Source organism: Mirounga angustirostris, unplaced genomic scaffold (assembly GCF_029215605.1).
Source record: "Mirounga angustirostris isolate CCGP_5_RB_7025 unplaced genomic scaffold, mMirAng1.0.hap1 SCAF_17, whole genome shotgun sequence".
Taxonomy (NCBI): domain Eukaryota; kingdom Metazoa; phylum Chordata; class Mammalia; order Carnivora; family Phocidae; genus Mirounga; species Mirounga angustirostris.
The window spans coordinates 42604418-42630583 of NW_026991725.1; the positions used below are offsets into that span (position 1 = coordinate 42604418).

A 26166-nucleotide genomic window follows, 5' to 3' on the forward strand; every position below is an offset into this window, starting at 1 on the left:
ATGCAACGCACACCGCAGGGTCAGTAGATCTGAAGCTGGTTTTGCCTTATCACCGGTAGGAAGTATGATCTAGTCAGTTGTGTATTGAGAACATGCTTTAGTTACTTGCTCTATTTGTGAAAATATTTGCCCCACGTAGCTATGTTGTGTTGGGCGTAACCATCTACGTACAACACAGGAATTGACAACCTAGCTTGGGGGTCAGTAACCAGTCCACTGCTTGAACATCCAGATTAATGTTTCCATTCCGTCAGAAACCTAAATTACAATTCCAGCTAGAAGGTGCAGACTAGAAATGGCCCCACTCTGAGTCCCCTAAAACATGGATTTAGAGGGCTTATCACCCCTGGGCACCCCTGGGCCCCTCATCCCAGGATTGGTCACCACAGGGGACCCACCCATTTCTGTTTGGGTGTAAAACTTCTCTGTCTCCTGCACCTCACTTCCCACACTTTTATATTTGGGGGAGGGAGTTACCTTACCTGATTAGACTAATCGCAGGGAGGGCAGGGTCCCATGTCTGTTTTTTCCCCATCACCGTCCAGCACATAGTAGGTGTGCCTGGATGTGTGGAGCAAGAGGGCAGGAGGAACGCAGGATGGATCTGGCTGTTTGGGAGATCCCCGAGCTCATCCCAGAGCAACGGGGAAGACAGGAACAGATCTGTGGGCTACACCCCAGGAGCCCACCTGCTTCTTTTCTCTGTTACCTGTGTTGGCCTCAGGGTGGAGACAAAGTGGCTGGTCTTGTCCAGGGGCAGAAGGAGGTTTGGGTGTAGTGCTGCTGGGCTGGGCTCCCATGAATCATCACCACAGGGGTTGATGCCCTGAATCCGAGGGGCTGTCCCCGAAGATGGACTTCCTGCCAGAGGTCCCTGCCCACCACCAGGTATTAGAGGGTAAACACTAGAGAGGCATGGACCTCTCTAGCCCCACCTAGTCAGGGGGACAGCTTACTAAGCTCCAGAACCCACTGGCCGGACCCGAGACTACACACTGCCGGTGTCCAGCATTTGGGCGGCAGGAGTACAAAAGCATCTTTCTGGTGCAGGCACTGTTCCAGGTGCTGGAAGGGGCAGTGGACAGGACAGACGCACTGCCTCGCAGAGCTTGTGTTCCGTAGGAGGGCAAGCCCTACAAATCACGTAAACCAGTTAGATAATTGCAGGTTTTAGAATTGCGTGATGCAAAACAAAACCAAAAAAAGCAAAGTGGAAGAGAGTTAGTGGGTCACTGATTTACCAGGTGACTGGAGGACGGTGCCCCGTACATTATTAAGAGAGGTGGCCATGGCAACACCCCAGGGAGGAGTGTTCCAGGAAGAAGGGACCATGAGTGTGAAGACTCCCGGACAGGCAGGGGATTGGTGCAATCAACAGACAGAGAGCCAAGGTGGTTGTGGCATCATGAACGTGGGCAAGTGTGGGGGTTGGAGAAGAGGAGAGCAAGGCCAGATCATAAAAGGTCTCACAGGATGTGAGTGGAGTTTAAATTCCTTCTGGTGGCCACAGGAGTCACTTCAGGGTGGTCTTTCTTTGGGAAGAGAGGAATGCGTTCTGATAAGCGGTTTAGAAAGATGACCTGGCTGAGGCAAGAGGTCCAGAGGCTGGCCCAAGGGGCCGCAGAGCCCTGCTGGACAGGTGGTGGCGGCTGCCAGAGCCGGAGCAGTGGAGATGGGGAGAGGAGGACTGGGGAGAGGTTGGGGTGATGTATGGGGCGGGCAGGGGCTGTCAAGGCTCAAGAGGACTAAGATGGACTCCTGGGTTTCTGGTGTGAGCATTCTGAGTGGCCGCAGAGAGATGGGGAGGCCATAGGACAGCAGTGGAGGGTTGCCTGGGGGCAAAGTTAATAGATCAATAGACCCCAGGAGTACAGGTGTGCCCCGGTTTATGGCAGCACGACTCACGATCGCCAGAAGGTGGGAACAGCCCAGTGTCCGTGGAGGGATGAGTGGATAAACACAACGTGGTCCATCCACACAACGGGTGGAATCATTCAGCCACTATGCTGAGCGAAAGAAGCCAGATGCAAAAGTTCACATGTGTATGATTCTATGAAATATCCAGAAGAGGCAAATTCGTAGAGACAAGAAGTAGATTAGTGGTTCCGGGAGATGGGGGGAGGAGCTGCTCAATGGGCCTATATAGGGCTTCATTTTGGGGACAAAAATGTGCTGTAATTAGAGGTGACGTTTGCACAGCACTGTGAATGAGCTAAATGCCACAGAATGGTTCACTTTAAAATGGCTAATCTTAGGGGCACCTGGCTGGCTCGGTCGGTAGAGCGTGCGGCTGTTGATCTCAAGGTTATGAGTTCGGGCCCCACGCTGGGCATGAAGCCTACTCAAAACAATAAATAAATAATAAAAGAAAATGGTCAATGTCCTATTGTGTGAATTTCACCTGATTTAGCTGGGTTAGATCTGAGACGCCTAGACAGGCAAGTGGGGTTGACAGGCCGGTGGTTGCGTGTATGAGTATGAAAACCAACAGAGAATGACCGGTTTTACCTGCTCCTGGGGGAATGGCTGCTTCCTTCCCTCCTCAACCCACTCTCGGCGTTGGCGCGGGCCAGAGGTGGGTGTGGGGTCCACGCTGCCCGGTCTGTACACCAGAGGCCAGCCTCCCAGCCCCTCCCAGCCCCGCCCCGGGGACACGCACTCAGTCTTCTCCAGCATGGGGTTGAGAACCCGCCTAGAGATTCTGGAATTCTCCCCAGCATTCGTCAGAAGAGCGAAGAAGCATAGTTCCCATTTATGGTAGGTCAGCCTCCACCCGGAACCTGGCCCTGCAGGGCAGTGGGGCCAGTCGCCCCTGTCCTCCACCTGCACTCCAGTTCTCTGGACCTTCACGTGCCTGGCACGGCATCTCCACCTGCTGCCAGCATCCTGATTGCAAGGCAAGCCCAGAAGCCCCCCACTCAAGCTCCCTACATTTTATGGATAAAGTGTCACCCACAGGGGCTCTGTGGCTGGCCCCGGGCAGCTCACAGTGACTACTGACCGCTGCTATGGGATGTGGTCACTAGGTGGTGCTGTCCCCATGCCACAGGGGCCCCCCACCCCACCCCTTGCGAGTTCCTCCAGAAGACACTCTTTCAACCAAGCCAAGGTCACCAGAAATACCGCTTTCTTGACCTTGGAAGTGTGGGAAAATCATCAGTCGGGGTCCGCCTGACGATGCCGTGGTGACTAAGAAATGGTTTTCGCCCTCCTGTGCTCATGGCCCTTTGGGAACTGGGGGCTTCCTCAACTCTGTCCCTACAGCTCTTGGTATTTCTGTTCCTTACTGCAGAGCCACCTTCAGCACCCGCCATTGGCCTCCTCTTTGACTTAGGATGATGGCATTTCCTTGAGTTTTTTATAACTATCTAGAACTTTCCATGCACCAGGCACGGTGAGAAGTGCTTTCCCACCCTGATACAGGTGTGCCACTATTAACCAGAGAGGAAAGAAAGCCAAGCCTCAGGAGTTTAAATATCCTGCCTCGGAGGACAGCTGGAGGGCGGCAGCTCCACGACTCTGGGCTGAGAGCCCGCGTCCGAGTCTGACCTCCGATCTGTGCTCTCACCTGCTCCTCCCAGGCAGCCACAGCCTCGTCCTTCTCACCAGGAGGAGGTTTGGGTTCTGGTTGCTGTTCTGCCATCAACTAGCTGTGTGACCTTGGGAACTGACCTTGTCTGCTGGGATGATAATCCTTAAGGTCCTTCCTGCTCAGCCCAGGGAGCCATGAATTTCTCTTTTTTCTTGACTAGTCTTTGCCTCAGTGGGAACCAGGCACCCGACCAATGTTTATGCATTCACCCAACCCATGTGTATGGAGCATCACTGTTCGGGGGGTGGGGATGCAGCAGAGAACAGGAGAGACAAGAATACTTTTCCTCTGGAGGCTACGGGCTCATAGTGGGGAGGCAGGCAAGAAACCAACAAGTAAGTGGAACATACCGTGTATTAAGAAGCAATGATTCCGACAGACACAAATGAAGCAGGGTAAAGGGGAGGGAGGACGAGGGTGGGGAGTCCATGATTTTAAGTAGAATGGGAAGATGGCTCTTGAATGGAGTCCTGAAGGAGGAGGGAAAGAAAAGAGCATTTTAGGCAGAAGGAACCACAAGTGTAAAGGCCCTGGGGCTGGAGGGTGCCTGGAGCTTTCAAAGACTTTCAAGTAGCACTTGTGTATGGAGCAGGTAAATGGATATGAGAGCAGCAAATACGAGATAAGCAGGGCCCTGTGGGTCACGGTGAGGACGCAAGGACTTGTAGACAGAAGGCAACGACGTCCGTGGCTCATCCTCGAACGCTCTGCAGGCAGAAGAATTGGCAAGGGGGGCATTGGCAGCAGGCAGCTGGGAGGTCGTTGCAGATGTCAGGGCACAGTGGTGCAAGTGGTGAGAAGTGACCAGATTCTCAATCTACCCTGACATAGAACAGCCAAGACTTTTGTCTCACCCCAAATAGCGGTCATCAAATGTTGACTTTGGGCAGATCCGTTGGAATTACTTAGATGCTTCCCACAACGGATCCTGAGAACCGAAGAGGAGCTCCAGATTTATCCTGACCTTCCTAGGATTTTTCTGAGGGGTTTACACTCCCAGAGGAGAGAAGGTTCCCTGCACCCCAAGATTCTCCATCATCCTCTGGATCACCGCCACCTGCGGCTTCCTAGGGTTCATACAAAAGCAAAACAAACTTTTTGCACGTGTCCTCCCCGCTGTGAGAACGGATTGGCCCCTGAGGGATACGTGGAGACCCAATGTAAGGCACGGAAGGACGGACCTGTCAGACCTGCTCATCTGCTGCTCAGCCGAGTCTCAGGTCAGCCATCGCTTCTCCGCGACAAGGAAGGCTAGGGCATGGAGTCCGTCCCAGGGAGAGCAGGTCAGCACAGCAGGGGAGGGAGGGAGGCCGGTCCGAGAGCTGTCCTCGGGGGAATGAGGGGCTCCTGCCTCATAAGGAGTGCAGGTGACTGCTTTGCAGACCAGAGGAGGAAGCAGCTCATCCCATTTGGCTTGGCTAAATGACTTCAACGTCCTCTGGCTGCCGAGTGCCCCCTCGGCAGCACGGGCCGCGATGGATGAAAGAAAGCTCTGATTTGTGCTCTTATCTCTACACTGTAGAGATGAGTGAAGGGGAAGGAGGGTTTCACCACTCTACTGGTGGTCAGGACACAGCCAGACATTTCCAATGGAGCGCTGGTGTGGGCTCTTAGCTGAGGGGTGCAAGAAAGCACCTCTCTCTTCGTTTGGTGACCGTCTGCCTCACCCGACGTGTTTATAGGTTTATACCGATTTTTCTAAGCTCTCCCTTATGCATCCCCTCCCATTCTGGAGTCCTGTGCGTGTATGTGTGCGTGTGGGCACGTGTGTGTGTGTGTGTGTGTGTGCGTGTGCTCATGCATGTATGTGCTTCTCCTTCCCTCCGTCACAGGCAAGGGAAGACTGAGCCCTTAGCTATGAGGAGGCACGGGAAGGTCCAGCAGGAGGACCCCCATCTCAGATGCTCAAGGTTCCTATGACCTTGGGTTCTCTCTGGAATTGCTGCAAGGTTAGAGGAGACTTTTAGAGTTTAAAATATGCTGGCAGATCTCTGGGGTAAATTTTCTTTACTGTTAGGACTAACCCCAGTTTAAATTGGAACTGAGTTGCAAAGAAACTCCTACGTGTTTTATGGCCATTTGGGGTTTGATTAGAAGCTGCTTCAGTGCAGGAAGAATGGTCTGAGGTGGCTGCTACTCAGCTACACTCACTTATACCTGACCCCAGTGTGGCCCAGGGGTCCCAGGAGCAGGAACAGTTAGTTGGGGTTTAGACGGTCCCCGGGAGACCTCTGTCTTCAGCTGCCCTGGGGAGGGAGCATGTAGCTTGAGCTGGCCTGATTCTCTGTGTTCACTCTGATGGGAGCAGGAGTCTATGAAAAGTCAGGTGCCATCAGACCTTCCATGGGAGTCCTGCGGAGTCCGGGGCCAGATCTGAAATGAAATGGACCCAGGGCTCACCACGCAGCGAGGAGTACAGACTGGGGTCCCTACTTTTTTCCGCCCCCAGGATGGTCCCCCCACCTCTGCTGAGCTTTCTCAGCCCACCAAGGTGCTCCCAACAGAAGATCTTGGATTTTACGTTGGTCAGCGTCAACACCCCCTGCCCCCGAGCTGCTGTTCAGGTACTTTGAGGGTGAGCTGCTCCATGATCTGCACCTAGACAGACCGAGCGCTTGTGACCCCAGCCAGAGTCTGCCCAGGCCCGCTGCAGTGGGGCCCCTTCGGAGACCTGCCCGTCTTCAATCCGCACCCCCTGCCGGCCAAAAGGTAGTGGCCTTTATTACTTACTTGGAGTCCTTGGTTTTCGTTTGGAATTGTTTTCTAGTACGCTTTTGCAAAGTGTCATTCCCTAGCACATGTCCTGAGTGTCTCAGGACAAGTGTCCTGGGGCCACGCCAAATAAAAGCAGTGTGCTTTCTGTGCAAACACCCCTCTCCCGAGCCCTGCTTCCCACCTGTTCCCCCCACCCCCTCACCGTGGCCTGCGGGCGCCTCCTCTGGTTGCTGGGGGGCTGGATGGGCCGTCCAAACCTTCCCACTTATTCCAGGCAGTGTCCCTCCACCTTCTGCCGTCCTCATCCCTTAAGAGCCCTGTTAGACATTTCCTCCCTCCCTGTGCTCCTGCAGGATAGTAATATCACAGGTGGACTGAATGTCTGTTTATGCACAGCTGCGCTTTGTACATATAAGGGTAAGAATTTTTACTCAAGAACCAATTCGCCCATAGTTTGGGATCCAGGTGTGGGCAGGGCTGCACTCCCTGGAAGGCTGTAGGGACACACCCTTCCCTGTGTCTTCCTGGTGGCCCCAGGCGGTCCTCGGCTTGTGGCCACACCCCTCCAGGGTCCGCCTCTGTCCTCGAGTGGTCTTCCCTGTGTCTCCTCTTCTGTGTCTTACGAGTGCACTTGTCATTGGATTCAGTGGGTTCAGGGCCCCCCTGGATAACCCAGGATGATCTCATCTTGAGATCCTTACCGTAATTCCATCTGCAGAGACCCTTGTTCCGGATAAGCTGCCGCTGACAGGTTCCAGGTGGAGGTACCCTTGGGGGGCCACTCCAGATGTCTTTGGAGCCGATCTGACAGTCTGACTAGCTATGTTTAGTCACTGAAAACCAGGGAAGTTAATAGCTTCACGCTGTCAGATTATTAGGAGATCGGATGAGACAGTTTGTAAGATACTCATCTCCAAGCCCGGGCCAGAGGAAGCAGGCAGTAAGTGGTCGCTATTAACATGATTCTATTTCCACCTGTTCCTTATGAACCTCAGATATAGGAGAAAGGAATCCAAGCCACTAAGCCAGGCTGAGAGCCATGGGATCAGGATGGCGGGCTCCCTGGGACTCGGGCCCTGGGGCGTTGCCCTTTGCTTCTTTCATCCCACAAGCTTTGTACACAGTGTCTGCACTTGTCCACCAACACACCTGGGAGGTCTTGCGAGCAAAGGTCATCTTCCTGAGTCTTGTATGGCCAGCTCTTAGCGCTTGGGTTAGAGTAGTCGCTCAAGGAAGGTCAGCCTGGCCCTTCGGGAGACCAGCTGCAGACACGTCAATTAAAGGACCCACAAGGGCAGTGAGGGCACCTGCGCCCAGGGATTCTGGAAAACTGCTTTCACCTCCTGATCCCTAGATGTGCAAGGATTTCCTCCACCTCCCCACCGTGCTTCCCAAGGCAAGCCCACCCAGAGCCTTGTGAGCTGACACCGTTCTCTCCCCCAAGGGCACTTGCTGGATTTGCTGAAGGCTCCAGGGAAGAATGGGGCCATTGCCTTCCTGGAGAGCCTGAAGTTCCATAACCCTGACATCTACACCCTGGTCACGGGGCTGCAGCCCAAGATGGACTTCAGCAACTTCAGTGGTGAGGGCTGGGTCTTGGGGGGTGGGGGTGGGCGTGCCTTCTTTGGAGCGTCTGGGTCCTAGTGCCTGCATGCTCTTCCAGATGCTTCTCCTGAACCCCCCCAGCACTCTGGGGGTGAGGAGACCCCCACTAATCATGTGCAGGTATAGAAGAAGGAACCCGTGGCCTCTGGTTCTAAAAGAAAAGATCTTGGGGTACCTGGGTGGCTCAGTGGGTTAGGCATCTGCCCTCAGCTCGGGTCATGATCTCAGGGTCCTGGGATCGAGTCCCGCTTCGGGCTCCCTGCTCAGCGGGGAGTCTGCTTCTCCCTCTCCCGCCTGCCCTCTCTCTCAAATAAAATAAATAAAATCTTAAAAAAAAAAAAAGAAAAGAAAAGATCTGTCCCTAACTATGCAGTACCAACAGGAGACTCCTCTTGGGGCACAGAATCTACATTTGAGAGGTGTAGGGAGAGGGCATGTATGTCCTTTCCCTAGAAATGCTCCTGAGGTGGCCCTAGCCTTGGCTTACGTGGAAAGGGCAACCGGGTCCTGGGGCAGCTTCTGCTGGGAGAGGCCCCTGCCGGGAAGGAGGAAGAGAGGAGCGGGCAGCCTTCTGCACCTTCACTCAGCCAGAGAACGAAAGATCTAGCCTACCTGATGGGAAATAAGGCCATTTTCATTAATTGAGTGATTTTAGGCTTCCCTGGAGGAGCTGTTGAAAGATTTTGGGGTACAAAGGGCAGGACTAACATCACTCAAAATGGATGAGAAAACTTTTCTGCCTGTTTGGCGTCACAGTCCATGGTTACGTTAGCTAGAGTGCTGCTATATGGATTCATGTTCCTTGTTATGTTACTCTTAGGATGACATGGAGGTGAGTTGGCATCGAACACACCTTAGCTAATGAGGGGGAGCTGGGTCTGCACAGCAGGCTCCCACGGGGAAGCTACGGGGGATAATCCTCGTTCCAAAATCACCAGTCATGCTATTTATATAACCAAATATTGAGTCCGGTTGAGCCCGGAAGTTTTTAAGGAGACCCACAGATTAGGGTGGGGGCTCCTGCTTAAGACTCTGGGCAGAGGAAGCAAAGCCCCTGGGGGACAAGGAGGGAGGGCGAGGTGGCCCACCCGCCCCTCCTCCGCAGGGCTCATGGAGACGTCCAAGCTGACAGAGTGCCTGGCCGGGGCCATCAGCAGCCTGCAGGAGGAGCTGAGCCAGGAGAAGGGGCAGAAGGAGGCCTTGCTATGGCGCTGTCAGAAGCTGCCGGAGCGCCTGAGCCAGGCTGAGGCCCGCGCCCAGAGCCTGGGCCAGATGGAGGCCAACCACGACCGCATGAAGCGCGAGGTCAGTGCCCACTTCCACAAGGTGCTGAAGCTCAAGGACGAGATGCTCAATCTGTCCCTACGCTACAGCAACGCGCTGCAGGAGAGGGAGCTGGCCACCACGCGCTGCCGCAGCCTGCAGGAGGAGGTACGCGGGATGGCCCCCCAGCCCCCCGCCCGGGGCCCCTCCGGTGCTGGCCTGTGCAGCCATGAGCTGCCCTGCCTGGAATACCCTGGGGACTGGCTGGCCCGGGAGGTGCCCTCAGTGGGTGGGGAGGCCCGCCCTGGGCCCCGCCGCCGTGGACACACCTGGGATCCACCTCGCTCCAGCGCTGTTGGTAACCCGGGGCCCGTGGGCCTCTGCCCGCCCCTCCTGTATCGTTCTCAGCGGGGCCTGGGTCTGTGCAATAGGCCAGAGTGTCATCAGTGAGGCCGTCAGACCCCCAAAACACCTTTACTCATTTTTCTGCTGGGAGCCATTATCTTCTGATTGATTTGTAGCAGTTCTTTAAATACTGAGGACATTCCTTATCATCTTGGCATCTGTTGGTTGCCTTTAACTGTGGCTAGGTGTGTTTGTTTTTAGTTTTTACATCTTAACTATATTTAGAAATCATTTCAAATTTATAAAAAAATACAAATAAAAATATCTATCGTCAACCCTTGAACTGCACGAACCCACTTAAACCCAGATATTTTTTCCATAAATGCAGCACTGTAACTGTAATTTCTCTTCCTTATGATTTTCTTTCTTTTTTTTAAAGATTTTATTTATTTATTTGACAGTGAGACACAGTGAGAGAGGGAACACAAGCAGGGGGAGTGGGAGAGAGAGAAGCAGGCCTCCCGCCGAGCAGGGAGCCCGATGCGGGGCTCGATCCCAGGACTCTGGGATCATGACCTGAGCCAAAGGCAGACGCTTAACGACTGAGCCACCCAGGTGCCCCTTCCTTATGATTTTCTTAAGGACCTTCTCTTTGCCCTAGCTCGCTTTATGGTAAGAATACGGTGTATAATACATATAACACAGAGAATGTGTTAATTGGCTATTCATGGGATCAGTGAGGCTTCCAACTAACAGAAGGTTCTTAGGAGTTAAGTCTCGGGAGGGAGGTTCAAAAGTTATACGTGGGTTTTCTTTTCTTTCTTTCTTTCTTTTTTTTTTTTTGAGAGGCAGAGAGAGGATGGGGAAGGGTTGAGGGAGAGAGAGAATCTCAAGCAGGCTCTATGCCAGTCATGAAGCCTGATGTGGGGCTCAATCTCACAACCCTGAGATCATGACCTGAGCTGAAATCAAGAGTCGGAAGCTTAACCGACTGAGCCACCCAGGTGCCCCACAGCATGGATATTTTTTAAGAATACAAGGCCCCCCTCTTTTCTGTAATAGACCACTCCCCATTTTGGGTTTGTCTCACGTCTCCTCGTAAGGAGATGGGGGGTTATGCCCTTTTGGCAGGACCCTGCACAGACAGGGACCCTGGGCCTGGTTCCAGTGGCCCCACCATGGCGCCAGGCCCAGCGCCCCTTGCAGCGGATGTTCGTATCGCTCACCTGGCTCAGCTGCTGCCTGCTTCCTCTGCTTTCATTCTCTGTTCCTGAGAAGCAGTCTGGGGGGTGGGCAGCTATGGAACCAGCAAACACCCTGTGGCTCGTGGACATTCCCCCCCTAGACAGCCTCACTGGGGATTTTTGCCTGGACTCATCTTTACTCTGGTGGCTGCTAGATGAGGAGCCCCCATCTCCAGTGACTGCTCTGGTCCACCTGTTGGCCCTCAACATCCTGCCCATGAGGGGGAGCCTTTAATCCCCCCAGCTCGTGCATCTGTTGTTGGCTCAGGGACGTGGGTTCCCATTTCCAATGGCATGTAACATATTACTGTCCTGAATGGGTTTGCACAGATTGTCCCAGATTTGGCCAGGGGGAGCCCCTTGAATCTCCTCAGCGTCCTGTGGCATGACCTCTCATTTTCTGAGCACAGACTCCCTTGCTGGTATTGCAAGAGTTCCTGGGATCGTCTCGTCCCCACCCTGCCCCAGCTCTGGGCTCAGCCATTTCCCTGAAGGGCCCTGGATTCTTGCAGAGACCAAGATCGGGGCTCTAGGGGTGCTCACTGCTCCCAGGATCTCTTTGCTCCTTGGCCCTTTCAACAGACAGACCTAGGAAACGTGCACGTAAATATATACGTACACAGACACGTACAGATATGCATTCGCATTATGCATGCAAGAATGCATGTCCACAGACATACTTGTATTTTAGAAACTGTGAGGTCACACCCACACCTCTAATTCCGGTCAATCCTCAGGGCGTGTCCTTACCTCCCCCATTCGATCCTCTGGTGCCCCTTCTTCTGCGGTGAGAATCCTCCCACCCACACCAGCGCTCACTTGCTCAATCCTATAGGGCATAGCAAATACTTTCACAATAGCTGTGCCCACACCAGCCCAGTGAACAAAGCCGCTGAGCAGAGCTGAGGGCTTGCAGGTCACGGGCTCCTGTGGCTGCCCGGCTCTCAGTCCCTCTCCCTCCCATCGCTGTGGCTACAGTGTTTGAAATATAATTAGGTTCATTTGCTTAGGTTTATTTTCAGTTTTAGGTCCCCCCACCCCCCGTTCAGGTCTTAATGATTTAATTTTACTTTTTGAATATATGGAGTATAACATGTCCAACCCAGGTGACCCGTAGCAGGAACTGTGTAATTGCTTATGGAAAATTTGCTATGGAGATGTCGGGAGGGAAAAAGTCCAAGTGGGAAGGTTCTTCCTTCTCCTCTTGACCCCAGAGTGAGTGCTGACTCCACCCTGACATCCAGACTTCCTGGGTTGCCTCTTGGGGAATGTCCCTCCCCCCACCCGGGGGCGCCACACCCGCCTGGGGTGCTTCCCCAGGTCTGAGTTTCTCTTGGGGCACTATCCTGCAGGGTGGAGGCCAGCAGGACCTGGCCAGGTAGCTTCCAGAGGACCACAGCCCTGGACACGCAACCCGCTGGGCGGGGGGGGGGGGGGGGGGGGGGGCACATATCTGCATGCGGATTGCAAGTGCATCCGCGTAGACCAGGCATCTCTGCTCCCCATCTGACTTGATTTCCCCTTTCTTCTCACTTACTGATTTTCATGAATCCCGATTCCCTTTATGCAATGTATCTAGCAGAATATGGAAAGGCAGGGAAGCCAGGGCGCATGCTGAAGGACTCGCTCACTGGCCACTCACCACCCACCAGCTGCTGGGGTCCCAGAGTTTCTAGAGAGGGTCTGAGAACTGATTTCCCGGGCTCCTTCCTCTGTTCCCTGGGCCCCACCCCAGTGATTTAATGGCTCGCCTCATCTAAAAAATAAAGCTAGAAATGCCTTTCTCCTCCCCAGGAACTGGAACTATTTACTAGGTAAAACTCTTTAATGGATTTTGAAATCTCGGGGGAGGGGCCCCTCTAAGGATGAAAAGCATCCTCCCGGAGGAGAAAGGTGAGGGAAGCAGGGGCCCCTGGGCTAGTGGAGAACCAGCCCTGACTCGGCCCTTCCTCTCGGCCTCCTCCTGGCAGCTGTACCTGATGAAGCAAGAGTTGCAGCACCAGAAGATGTCTTCCTCCCGTGAGCAGGAATTGCGAGAGCGGTCCCTGCAGATTGCCGGTGGCCTGGAGCCCGGGGACAAGGAGCTGAGCCACCTGAAGGAGGAGATTGAGAAACTCCGATCACTGACCTTCAGCCTGGTGGGTCTGGCTCCCGTCCCCAGCAGCTGCCCGGGGCTCCCGCAGGCTGGGGGGGTTCTCACAGGTGGTCCTCAGAGGGGTGGCTGAGGACCGGGAGCCCATCCAGGGGCACCTTACGTTTCCCTTCCTGCTCCTCGCTGGCCCCCACGCGTGGCAGGATGGACAGCTACTGGACGTGCCGAGCAAGGCCCCCCTCAGCTCAGCAGCTGCTGTGGTGCTGGTTTAGAGGGAATTAGGCTGATTATAAATGACGGGATTCAAGGTTGGGGGGGGTACTTTTTTGCCTGCAGAATATTCTGCCGTCCTGCCCAGGAGCGCTCTGGAAGGAAGCCGCAAAACGGGTGATGCCAACGTCTGGAATTATGCGAACTTCTGCCCCTCCTCATCGATTCCTTTCAATCAATAAAATGTCTATTTATAGAGCTGTTCCTCCCAATGAGTAGACATTCCCTGGGTGCAGGGCGGGCCGCCACGGCCGGTCTCCCGCCTGGATGGTGCCACCATTCCGAAGCCCCTTCCTGAGCAGTGGGCCAGAGAGGGAATGGTGTATCCTCCGTCAGAGACTGTGCTGGTGGATTTGTGGACAGAGCGGCCTGACCTGGCCCACAAGGGGGGATGGCCACCCCGAGAGACATTCGGTTTCCTTTACTTTCTATCCTTGAGCCCAGAGAAATAGAAGGGAAATGCACGTTTCCCATTTTGATTGTTGACCCTGCCTCTTCTCCTGCCTAGTGTGCAGGGATAAGGTTGAATCCATCCACACGCCCAGCCCCGAAATTTCCTGCTGCCTGTTCTCGGGGCAGAACGACGGGGAGCTTCCCAGGGGCAGGCCTTTCAGGAGGTTGGGGTCCCGGGGCTGACCTCTCTTTGCCCCAGGCGGAGAATGACATCCTGGAGCAGAACCTGGACGAGGCCCTGGAGAGCAAGCAGGGGCTGGTGGACCGCATCCACTCTCTGAGGGAGCAGGCTGTGGCCGCCGAGAGGCAGCGCAAGCAGGTGACCCCAGCAGGGCAGCACGGGCAGGGAAGACAGGCTCTCGCAAACGCTCATCCCTCGTGGAAGCTTGATGGAGCACGGACTCATGGCCCACGGCTAGCGGTCCCGTCTGGTTTGTGGGTGGTCAGAAAAGGATCAGACACACAAGCAACAAAACTCAGGGTGCTTTCCAGTGTGGGGGGGTGAGGTTTATTTAGTTGCTACGACAGGCAAGGGGAGGATTGGGAGGAAGGGGACAGTGGGAGAGAATGAGGCAGCGTGGAGGGAGATTATTTACGTCTTTTGGGACATGGAGTGAACAAAACGTAGTTATACCTGCAACATCCACGTGTGTTCTGATAACTGAAAGCAAATATAATCAGCATAGCAACTCCGTAGACACACCTTGAAATTTAGCACTTAAGAAACGAGCAGGAGGTCACCGATTTCACCTTCTGAACCGCCCCCTCTGTCCCCGAGGCCCCCCCTGGCCCGCCCCATCCTCCGCCAACCCCCAGCACCGCTGGCCTGCATGGGCTATGTTTGTCCCCGACCAGTACTGGGAAGAGAAGGAGCAGACCCTGCTCCAGTTCCAGAGGACGAAGGTAGACTGTGACCTCTACAAGGAGAAGGTGAACGCCCTGCAGAGCCAACTGCTGCAGCTACAGAAGGAGCGCGACCAGGTATCTTGGCGGGGAAGGGCCCCGGGCCCCCGGCTGAGCGGTGGCAGAATGTGTTGCCTGGCCGAGGCTCCTCGAGAAGACTTCGGGGTTTAACCCCGGGCTGGCTGGGGTCACGCGGCTCCCTGCACCACCCGATGGCAGTTGGTTCCAGATTCCCGTCTCTCTCCCCCGGCCGTCCCCTACCGACACGCTCCCCCGTGCCATCCTCCCTCCTTTCCTGTCTGGCTCCCAGGCCTACTCTGCCAGGTCGCAGCCCAGATGGAGATTTCTCAGAAGCTGACGGAGAAGGACGCCTTCCGCAGGAAAGTATTTGAGCTGACAGACCAGGTCTGCAAACTGCGCCAACAGCTCCGCAGGCCGAAGGCCGAGTCCCCGCAGGGGGTGAGTGCTTCCCTCCCACCCTGCAGGGAGGCCGGTGGCTGTGTGCGCCCGTGGGACGGGTCCCAGGCCACGCACCGCCCCGGCTGGGACATCGGGTTCAGCCGTATCTGCCGCACGCTGGCTCTCGTGGGTGAACCTTGTTGCCAAGTCATTGAAGCAAGTTGAGTCTGTGTCTGTATCTCCTTTGATGGTAATCATATGCAAGTCATGGAAGAGGTAGCTGGATGGAAGGTTCTGGCACCTGTCACGTACGGTGTTCGATGAAGAAAGAAAGCATATGAAACTGGGCCAGGCAGCCACTCGCTTTTGTAGATGATGCATTCCTGAGATGTTTGCAAGTCCGATGTCCAAGAGCCGACTTCCATGCATGAAGGGAACTATGTTCCCGAAGAGCTAAAATGATTATAAGACCTCCAATTATGGTCCATCCGCAACTCCAGCTCCAGGCACCTGGTGGGTGGGTGAGACCCTTCAGAGGCGCCCGGGACCTCGGTGAGGCCTAGGCAGACCCTCTTCTTCCTAGGCGGAGCCCCCAGCCCTTCCTCCTTCAACCTCCTCACATCCACCACGTTCCAAAAATATATATATACGTATTTAAGAAAGGTAGACCTCAAGATGCCAACTTTCCTGTCCCTGAGTGTGGAGGATGGGAGAACCTTGCTTTCTTTACTCAGTTCTGTTTGCTCCCAGTATTCTATATGGAGTTAGGAATATAATACACATAGCATGTTACTTGTGTAACCGGTAAGGAACAACATGTAATCTCTAAAAGAGATGAAATAGCATTCACCAGGCTGGTTCCTTTCCGTCTCCTTGGGGGTCGGCTCCTGCGTGCTGGGGGTCCCACGCTCCGAGGAGGGGACATGATGAGGGGAGGCTGCCCGGAGGGTGGAGGCGGGAGGTGGAGACGGGAGGGAGGGGACTTGCTGGAAACCCCCAAGAGCATCCAAGAGGAAACGTGCCTGAACTGAGCAGCCCGGGGCCCGTCTTCGGCAGCCTAAGCAGGAAGCCGGCGCCAGGGAGCCCTGTCCAAAGGGAAAGCAGCCGCGGGTGCGCATGTTCGCCATCTGCCCACGGGATGACAGTGACTCCGGCTGCCCCGGCCCCCCTGAGGTACAGCGGGGGCCTCTTCCCCTCCTGGGCCAAGCCAGGGACACGCTCACCTGGCAGGACAGACGGGGCCTGGCGCACGCAGGTGCTGAAGACGTCCTCGTGACGTGGACGCGGGCCTGTGTTCAGATCTGTGCTGCACGCCTGCCCCGCTGCGCACATGACCCTCACCAGCCTGGCGCTGGGCCTCTCTGGGCCTCGGTGGCTTCGTATGTGAAGTGGGACCGTACTACCCACCGTGTAGATTTATCCGGCCGCACCGAGCAACATGAGATACGGAAAGCAGCTTGTAGGGTGCCTGGCACACAGTAGGTGCTCAGCTAACGTGACCTTGCTCTGTGCTATGTCCTTCTCACCGCCCCTGCCCTGACAGTTGGGGACCACGATTTATTATGGTTTTTCCCCTCACGCCGTGGAGCAGCGGGGAGGTGTCGAGCGGGGTCCCGTGGGAGCCCTGTGCCCACCTCTGCCCTGTCCCCCCCCCCCAGTCTCAGCTCTGCTCTGACCTGAGCGCCACGTCCAACCGTGAGCTGGTGGACAGCTTCCGCTCCAGCAGCCCCGTGCCTCCCAGTCCGCAGTCCCTGTACAAGAGGGCCACAGAGGACTTCCGGGAAGACCCCGGGTCTTTCAGGTAACGACTGGCAACGGGGTTCAGATGGCGCAGGCCCCGGCAGCTCACTGGGACACGGGCCGAGGGCGGGGCAGGTGCAGGGGCTCTGGGTCTGAGCGGGGAGCAAGCGAGGCAGCCCGAGCGGCCGTCTTTCCGTGCTTTCCAGTGGCTTCCCAGAAATCCTGCAGGTGGACCGGGGACCCACTCCGGGGACGAAAGCAGGTGACGCAGACCTGGATTATGAGATCGTAGACGGGGCAGGTGAGTGCGCCCCACCTGGGCCTCTGCAGCCACCCCCTCCCCTGAGCTGGGCTAGCTGGGCTGGCTGAGCAGAAGTGAGAACAGGGGTCTTCAGGGAGGCAGGTGAGACAGCCCCGTACCTCTCCAGGGTTGGGCTGAGGAGGCGAGCTTACCGCTGCCCCGCCCTGGGCCTCTGGGGACTCCTGACTACCTGGTCCTTTAAGCCCATGCCCTGTTTACTGGGCATCCTTTCTGTCTCTCACCTTGAAGCCAAGGGAGATGTGTTCATCTTCCCGTCCAGCTCAGCATTACCGCTCAGATAGCTCTGGACACACGTGTTCTCTCCATCCCTCCCTGCTCTCATGGCGACATCGGAAGACAGCAGGCTTTAGTCCCCCACCCCTGGAAAAGGCATCTGCTGGGAGCATCTCTCCCCCCAGGTGTGGCATGTGAGACCTTCCCACATCTCCTGTGGCTTATTCCTCATATTTGTGACTTGGCTTGTCTCCTCTCCTTCTCAACCATGGGCCCCACATAGACAGCCTCCTCACCTTTTCCACCCTGCACACCTGCCTACCCCCCCCCCCCCCGCCCCGCGAGCCTCGTGCACAGCAGGTGCTTAGCACCCCGTCTGGAATTCACCCCAGTGGCCACCAGGGGGCGCACAAACCTCTAGCTGTTCAGAACGTCCACCCCTTTAGGGCAGGTGGGGTCTGAGGCTCCCAGTGGGTCACTCGACGAGAAACCTTGCCCCCTGCGAGATGGTGTTAACCGAGAGGGTCCCCCCAGGGCATATCCATCCTGGATGTGATGCTCTTTGTTTCCTTTTTTGTTTTTAAGATTTTATTTATTTATTCGACAGAGACACAGAGAGAGAGGGAACACAAGCAGGGGGAGAGCGGGAGGGAGAAGCAGGCGTCCGCTGAGCAGGGAGCCCGATGCGGGGCTCGATCCCAGGACCCTGAGTTCATGACCTGAGCCGAAGGCAGACGCTTAATGACTGAGCCACCCAGGCGCCCCTTTTTGTTTCCTTCTGCCACAATTCTGTAGAACATCCTAGTTTATACACTTTTAGTGGAATTGACCTCAAGTACATCAGGAGTATACTATTTTCATTTGACTCTGAATGTAATCATGAATTTTGCCTATGAGCTCGGCAAAAATAGCAGGTAACCGTTGACCCAGGCAGAAATGCAGGTCCAGGCAGAAATGCGGCCCATTTTTTTTCTAAGTTTTTATTTTAATCACCCAGTGCTCATCACAAGTGTACTCCTTAATCCCCATCACCTATTTCACCCACCCACCCCCACCTAGATTTGATTTTTAATGAAGCCAGACATCCAAACTCCAGCTGCCCTATCCTGTAAAATGTTGGCAAGTCATTCAACTATCTCATAAGGACACACTATAGGTCAAACCCCACTCCTGTTTGGGGAAGATGACCTCAAGATTCTAAGCAGTGAGGGAGGGAAGACGCAGGGAGGTTCAGCCTCAGCAGGAGGAGACAGACCAGCAGGGGGTGCTGCCCAAGGCTGGGGTGGGGGGACGAGGTTGCCCGAGTAAGCAAAGCTCCGTCGGGAGGGGAGAGCCGGGGGGCTGGCCTGGCCTGTCTAAGCCCTCCACTTCCGCTCAGACGTTCCTGAGTGTGAGAGCAGCCTGCAGCCGTGGGCCGGGGGCCTCACCCTGTCGTCCAGGTGAACGGCGGGAGGGGCCGGGGCCAGCAGGTGGCAAGGCAGAGTGAGGGCTGTGTCCTATCTCTATTGGGAGGTGACGGCCCCTCTGAGGATGAGGTCATGGTTGGGGCGTGTGTGTGTGTGAGAATTCCAGAATGCTGGGGCCAGCGGGGCCAGGGCCTGGCCTGACCTCCTGCTCTGGTGGCTCGTGGGCTCTGTCACCCCCTCCTGCAGCAGCGTCCCAGTGCGGAGGAGGCTGGCCCGCAAGATCCTGAGCCAGGTCACCGTGCTGGCCTTCCAGGGGGACGCGCTGCTGGAGCAGATAAGCATCATCAGTGGCAACCTCACGGGCATCTTCATTCACCGGGTCACCCCCGGCTCGGCGGCGGACGAGATGGCCTTGCGCCTGGGCACTCAGATCATGATGGTGAGTGCAGCCCCCGCCCCACAAGCCCCTGCCCCGGGACCTTCTGTGGGTGGGGTCCGACTTGACACGGGCGTGTTGTCAGGATAGCCCAGGCTCCCTCTCGGGCTGAGGTTACACTCACTTAAAGGCTACGTTCCAGTTGACTCCCATGGGAACCCTGCCCCGTCTGGATCCCTGACGTTCGTGAACTCTGCTGGGTGAGCCCGTGAGCTCAGGCGAGGACCACCTGCCATCTGAGAAGGCTTCTGGCTGCAGCGGCCCTGACCCGGGACCTTTCCATAGGGCCATAGCCCGTTCTTTTACTGTGCTGATCACGTTGTGTGTATATAGTAAAATACACAGCCATCACATACAATTCACCATCTTGTTGGGGGCATCTTTAAACCTTTTTTATTGCAAAATATTCGTTAAACTGCAAAACCCATAAATATACCGCTTGACTAATTATTATCAAGTGAATATGTGGGCAGGGAGGCGACTTTGATGTGGCCTGGAAGCAGAAAAGAGTCACCCTGTTCCTGAGGCTGGTTCCCCCAGGAGGAGCCTGGGGGGAGCCTGGGGTGAGGTGGGGGCGGCCTGCGGCGGAGGCGAAGGCTGAGAAGTGTGGGCAGGCACTGCCTTTGCTCCGGAGCCCTGGGCCCGCCGGCTTCTCCCTCACCGCTAACAGGCTACGTTGTGGTTAAAGCAACTTTTATGATGTTTGGGGAGACAGTCCTGATATCTTAATGTATTTTATTATTATTTATTTACTTTTGAGTTTTTAATTCCAGTTAGTTAACATACAGTGTTATGTTAGTCTCAAGTGTACAATATAGTAACTCAACACTTCGGTAATCACCCGCGGCTCTTCCCAACTCTTGAATCCCCATCACCTGCTTCCCCCATCTCCCCACCACCTCCCCTCTGTAATCATCAGTGTGTCCTCTAGAGTTTAGAGTTGGTTTGTCTCTCTTTTTTCCCCTTTGCTCATTTCTTTTGTTTCTTTTCTTTTCTTTTCTTTTTTTTAGATTTTATTTATTTGAGAGAGAGAGAATGAGAGACAGAGAGCATGAGAGGGAGGAGGGTCAGAGGGAGAAGCAGACTCCCTGCCGAGCAGGGAGCCCGATGCGGGACTCGATCCTGGGACTCCAGGATCATGACCTGAGCCGAAGGCAGTCGCTTAACCAACTGAGCCACCCAGGTGCCCTCTTTTGTTTCTTAAATTCCACATATGAGTGAGATCATATGATAATTGTCTTTCTCTGACTTATTTATTTCACTAAGCATAATATCCTCCAGTTGCATTCATGTCGTTGCAAATGGCAAGATTTCTTCTTTTTTTTTTTTAAAGATTTTATTTATTTATTTATTAGAGAGCGAGCGAGAGAGAAACAGCATGAGAGAGGAGAGGGTCAGAGGGAGAAGCAGGCTCCCCGCTGAGCCGGGAGCCCGATGTGGGACTCGATCCCAGGACCCTGGGATCATGACCTGAGCCGAAGGCAGTCGCTTAACCAACTGAGCCACCCAGGCGCCCAAGATTTCATTCTTTTTGATGGCTGAGTAATATCCCATTGTGTGTATATACCACAGCTTCATTTTTTTTTTTTTTTAAGATTTTATTTATTTATTTGACAGAGAGAGAGACAGCTAGAGAGCGAACACAAGCAGGGAGAGTCGGAGAGGGAGAAGCAGGCTTCCTGCCGAGCAGGGAGCCCGATGTGGGACTCGATCCCAGGACCCTGGGACCATGACCTGAGGAGAAGGCAGACGCTTAACGACTGAGCCACCCAGGTGCCCCAATACCACAGCTTTTTTATCCATTCATCTGTTGATGGACATCTGGGCTCCTTCCATAGTTTGGCTATTGTGGACATCACTGCTATGAACATTGGGGTGCAGGTGCCCCTTCAAATAAGAATGTTTGTATCCTTTGGGTAAATACCCAGTAGTGCAATTGCTGGATCATGGGGTAGCTCCATTTTTAACTTTTTGAGGAAACTCCATACTGTTTTCCAGAGTGGCTGCACCAGCTTGCATTCCCACCAACAGTGTAGGAGGGTTCCCCTTTCTCCGCATCTCCGCCAACATCTGTTGTTTCTTGTGTTGTTGATTTTAGCCATTCTGACAAGGGTGAGGCCATATCTCATTGCGGTTTTGATTTGCATTTCCCTGAGGATGAGTGATGTTGAGCATCTTTTCATGTGTCTGTTGGCCATCTGGATGTCTTCTTTGGAGAAATATCTACTCATGTCTTCTGCCCATTTTTTTTTCTTCTGCCCATTTTTAACTGGATTATTTGTTTTTTGGGTGTTGAGGTTTATAAGTTCTTTATATATTTTGGATACTAACCCTTTGTTGGATATGTAATTTGCAAATATCTTCTCTCATTCCATAGGCTGGCTTTTAGTTTTGTTGATTGTTTCTTTCACTGTGCAGAAGCTTTTTATTTTTATGTCTTTTGAGTCCCTTGTCTCTGGCTACACATCTAGTAAGTTGCTGGGGCCGAGATCAAAGAAGTTACTGCCTGTGTTCTCCTTTAGGATTTTTATGGTCTAAGGTCTCACATTTAGGTCTTTCATCCACTTTGAATTTGTTTTTCTGTATGGTGTGAGAAACTGGTCCGGTTTCATTCTTTTGCACAGGCCCAGCCAGCCCCAGCCAGTGATCTTCGTGCCCAGGGTGGTAGGGAAGATCCTGAGCGAGAAGCTGTGCCTCCTCCAAGGGTTCAAGAAATGCCCAGCAGGTACGCCGTCACCTGGGAGCCCCACCTGCCTGCCGCGTGGCAGGGCAAGGCCTTGGCAGAATGCTTGCCTTCGCTCGGGAGAGCAGTGTGGAGGTCACTGTGTGAGTGTCCCGGGCCGCTTGGAACAGCAGAGGTCTATTCCCCCGTGGTGATGGAGTCCAGAAGGCTGAGATCCAGGCCGCCCCGCCCAGAGGCTCTCAGGGGGAGTCACTTCTTTCCTCTTCTGGCTTCCAGTGGTGCTGATGGTCCTGGGGGTCCTTGGCTTGTGGCTGCGTCACTTCTGTCTCTGCCTCCTTGTCACCTGGCCTCCTCCCATCTCTGTGTCTTCACACGGTCTTCTTATAAGGAACCAGTCATGGATTCAGGGTCCATCTTACTCCAGTGCGACCTCATCTTCACTAACCACATCTGCCAAGACCCTATTTCCAAATACAGTCACATTCCCAGGTTCCAGACGGTCACGCATCCTGGGGGGGTGCTATTCAATCCGGTGCAGTTACTGGTGGCAGATAGGTTTTACTCAAGTGGGGCAGGACCCCCAAATGGCTCTGCCCACCTGCTCACCCCCAGAGCTGCTTGGTGGAGAGTCACAGAGAGGAACGGGCCATCTGGAATCCTGGATCCCAGGGGACAGGGTCTGAGTGTCTGCACAGCAGGGGAGGTGGTTCCAAGGTTGGCGAGCTGGAGAGCAGCTTTGTGGGTTTTCATTCATCAGCTCGTCACTGGCCGATGGCTACGGGAAGCCTTGGGTTACCACTGGAGGGGGAATAGGGCTCTGTCCGGACCCCCTGGGGTTCACAGAGGGCACAGGGGTGAGCAAGTCTGGCTCCTCTAGCTGGCACCTCCCGTATGCCAGGTTCCCTGAGGGGAGTTGGAGAGGGGAAGCCTCCTGCAGACAGACAGGCTGCCGGGCGTTGGCTCCACAAGTGGCCCAGAGAGGGAGACAAGGGCTTTGGAGAAGACGGGGGCAGGCAGGAGCTGGTGGGGCCCAGGCCGGGCGGAGGTGCTCTGCGTGCGGCCCCGGGGGCCAGAGGTGCAGGTGTAGGACGCCGGGGAGGAAAGGCCGCGGAGAGCAGCTGTCCGTGAGCTGGAGTCCCCGGGGGCGGGGGCAGGGGGAGGTCTGACCGAGGAGGACGCGCGCTCAGACAGAGGCGATTCAGGAAGAAAAGCAAAAGCGGGGTGTGTTTTGACAGGTTTATTCAGGGCAAGGGTCCTCAACCTTGGCCCTGACAGTCGGGTGGGGTTGCCTCCCCCCGTGTGGGGGCGTCCTGGGTCCTGCAGGATGTCGAGCAGCACCCCGGCCTCCACCCAGTAGACACAGTAGCATGCCCCCCCAGTGGTAACAGCCACAAATGTCTCCAGACACAGTTGCCAAGTGTCCCCTGGGGGTACAGCTGTGCCCAGCTGGGAAGCGCTGACGTGTGGGCTCTAAGGCACTTCTGGGTGTGAGAAGCTGGATGTGTGCACTTGCACTTCTGGAGCTTAGGTGGGGGTGATGGGGAGGGGCTCGTTTATCTGCATCGCTGTGTGTGCAGGGCACAGACTCCTCTTGAGTGCTAAGAGCAGGGTCAGGTTTATAAAGAGGACATCCTGGGAGGCGCGTCCCCCAGAGCTGGTGGGGGACCATGGGGGGGCACGTGCAGCATGGAGCTCCCTCAGGACCTCACAGAGTGTGATGTCCCCATCCACTGTCACCTTCAGAGTACTTGAGCCAGAAGGAATATGATGCCTCCAGCCAGAGAGGGGACATCATCCAGGACGGGGAGGCATCTGGTGGCCGCTACTGGGTGACCCGCAGGGCTGTCGAGTCCCTCATGGAAAAGGTAAGGGGGGGCGCCTGAGTGGCTCAGTTAAGCGTCTGCCTTCGGCTCATGTCATGATCCTGGGGTTCTGGGATCAAGCCCTGCATCGGGCTCCCTGCTCAGCGGGAAGCCTGCTTCTCCCTCTCCCACTGCCCCTCCCCTCAACTCATGCTCCCTGTCTCTCAGTCCTGCTCTCTCTCTCTCAAATAAATAAAATCTTTAAAAAAAAAAAGGTAAGGGGCAGGTGGGGGCTGCTCTGGGGGCTTGGGGACCATCTCCAGAGGACGGTGGTGGGATAGGGCAGGAAGGACTGACCTTGAGATCTGGGGGACCCTGGTCACCAACCTGCAGGCCAGGGACCCCCAATGCTGGTGCTCAGCTCGTCTCTGGCTCTGTGTTCAGAGGGAGGAGTGCAGAAAGATCCAGCCCTGTCTCTGCCATCTGGGATCCGTGGGACTCTGGGCCGGCCTCTTAACATCCCTGAGCCTGGTTCCTCAACACAGGAAATGCTGAATAATATTTGTTAAATAACGAGTAAGATAGAGATAACACCCCATGACTTGAGGCTCACACAAATATATGAAAGGCAGCTTATGGTGAACCATGCAGTTTTATGTGGACCGAAGAGGGCCAGGCCCAGCTGTGCACCAGAGGCAGACACCCCCTTCCCAACAGCCCCCTCCCCCCCCCCTGCAGAGGCTGATGGAGGCTTCCGACCCCTCAGGTTCCAGCCCCCCTCAAAGTCTCCCTCAACTCCAATGGCTTGCAGTTCCTAGATTTTCCAGATGACAAACCAAAGGGACAGACTCTTGATTGTAAAACAAGTGCCCTCGGCCACCACAGAGCATCCCCGGCTTCTCTCACCACTGCCCCCCCTGGGCGTGGGCTCCCTTTGCTGTCTCCGAGGCCAAGGACCTTGACCCATCCATCTCCCCTGTCCCCTCCAGAACACCCACACCCTCCTGGACATCCAGCTGGACAGCATCTGTGCCCTGCACAGGATGGAGATCGTCCCCATCATCATCCACATCCACATCAACGAGAGGGCAGCAAAGAAACTCAAGTGGGTGTGCCCCCAAGGGCTGGCGGTGGGGTCTACACCTGGCGCCATGTGCCTCCAGGGCATGGGGCGGGGGGTCTCCGGGAACTCGCCCTGTGCCAGCCCCTGGAAGCATGGCAGGGCAGCTCCCCCACAGCTTCTGGGACAAAGGACCTGCTGCCCTGTTGCCTGGGGGACGGTGAGGCAAGACCTGGAGCCTGCCTTGACTTGACTAAGGGCACGTGTTCACTGGGGTACATGCAGCTGACAGTCCACCTGCGCTAGGTGAGAACAGGGGCTGAAAACCATTACTTGGTTTACGGCTGGGGGCAAACCCAGACGTCCTGTTGCCCCCTTATAATGTGTCAGCTGAGCTTGTAAACCAGACCCCCCCGCCCCGTGCAAGTCATCTGGGGCCTGATTCACGTGTCCTCTACGAGGCACTTGGGCCCCTCGAAGCGGGGGTCTGTACGCTGTCCCCTGGACTCCGAGCTGGGCTCTGCTCCGGGCAGCTAGCATGCGGCTCTCCCTAAGCGTGTCCCACCGTGTCCGGCCCATGCAGGAAGGCCCTGCAGTGGCTCGGCATGTCCGAGGAGCAGCTCCTGGAGGCGGGCAGGCAGGAGGAGTCCGAGCTGGACAAAGCGCCCTGTCTATACAGCAGTGTGGCCCCCGACGGCTGGGGTGACCCGGAAGCACTGCTCAGCTGTGTGCGCTACGTCATCGGAGATGAGCAGAAGAAGGTCATGTGGACTGAGCAGAGCCCCCGCTGACGGCCCCGCAGTCCCCTCCAGGGCCTGTGGGGACCTCTGAGTCCCTGTGATTTGAGCTCAGAGCCTCGCGGGCACAGCCTTGGGGGTGCTCACCACACAAGCCCAGCTCTCCGAGCATCTGCTCCCCTCTCACTGGGGTCCAACCTTGAACCCCACTCTGCGCAGGTCACAGGTGGGCATTCAAACCATCCGCCCACCTTCCTGTGCAAGCCATCTCCCCCTCCTCCAAGGCTTGGCTGCCAGGGTCTGAACCAGAGGCCTCGAGAACACGTCTGGGGTTTGGCATCTCCTGCATCCTCCCACAGCGGGAGGCCCCAGATGTCTCCAGAAAACCACCTGTCTGACCCAATTCTCCCCTTTTGCATTTCAATGTGCCAAAGGGCTTGTTCCAAAGCCACCGAGGCAGCAGGCTGGTAGCCCTGGTGCCCCCCAAAGTCACTGCCATCCCCGCCCAGAGCAGAGGAACAGACCCCCTTGTAAGGTAAGCCTGGCTTTCTCAGCTTCTGATGGCTGATACCTGCTTCCGTGACTCAAGTTTGGAAAGTCGTGTGTCCAAACTGGGAAATATGGTTTCCCAGCAAAGGAAACAGTATTTTCGTGGGTTTCTGCCTGGTGGCCACCATACCTGGTTCAGGGACCCACGGGGGTGTCCTGGAGAAGCCTCCCACAGACACCCTTGCACACCGGCCGGGCTCCTCCTGAGCCCGAAATCTTCCCCCTTTACCGGGCAGCCCACTCAGCCCCTTCTCCAGGGCAAAGCACCTTTCCTCTACCTCCAGGGCTCAGGAGACACATGGGCATGGTTGGGCCGAGCCCCCGGGCCCCCTAGCAC

General features: G+C 55.6%; 1 protein-coding gene across 1 annotated transcript; it reads left to right on the forward strand.

Moving 5' to 3' along the window:
- The first annotated feature begins 1405 nt into the window (after positions 1 to 1405).
- CARD14 (caspase recruitment domain family member 14) lies at positions 1406 to 25800 on the forward strand. The gene is given in 17 exon segments (XM_064583338.1): positions 1406 to 1475; positions 7752 to 7889; positions 9018 to 9343; positions 12735 to 12902; positions 13779 to 13898; positions 14435 to 14560; positions 14793 to 14805; positions 14808 to 14941; positions 15938 to 16054; positions 16540 to 16682; positions 16828 to 16922; positions 18535 to 18595; positions 18809 to 19078; positions 21623 to 21723; positions 23425 to 23546; positions 24473 to 24588; positions 25127 to 25800. Coding segments are annotated over 17 exon segments (2328 nt in total). The 3' UTR covers positions 25335 to 25800.
- Positions 25801 to 26166: the final 366 nt, after the last annotated feature.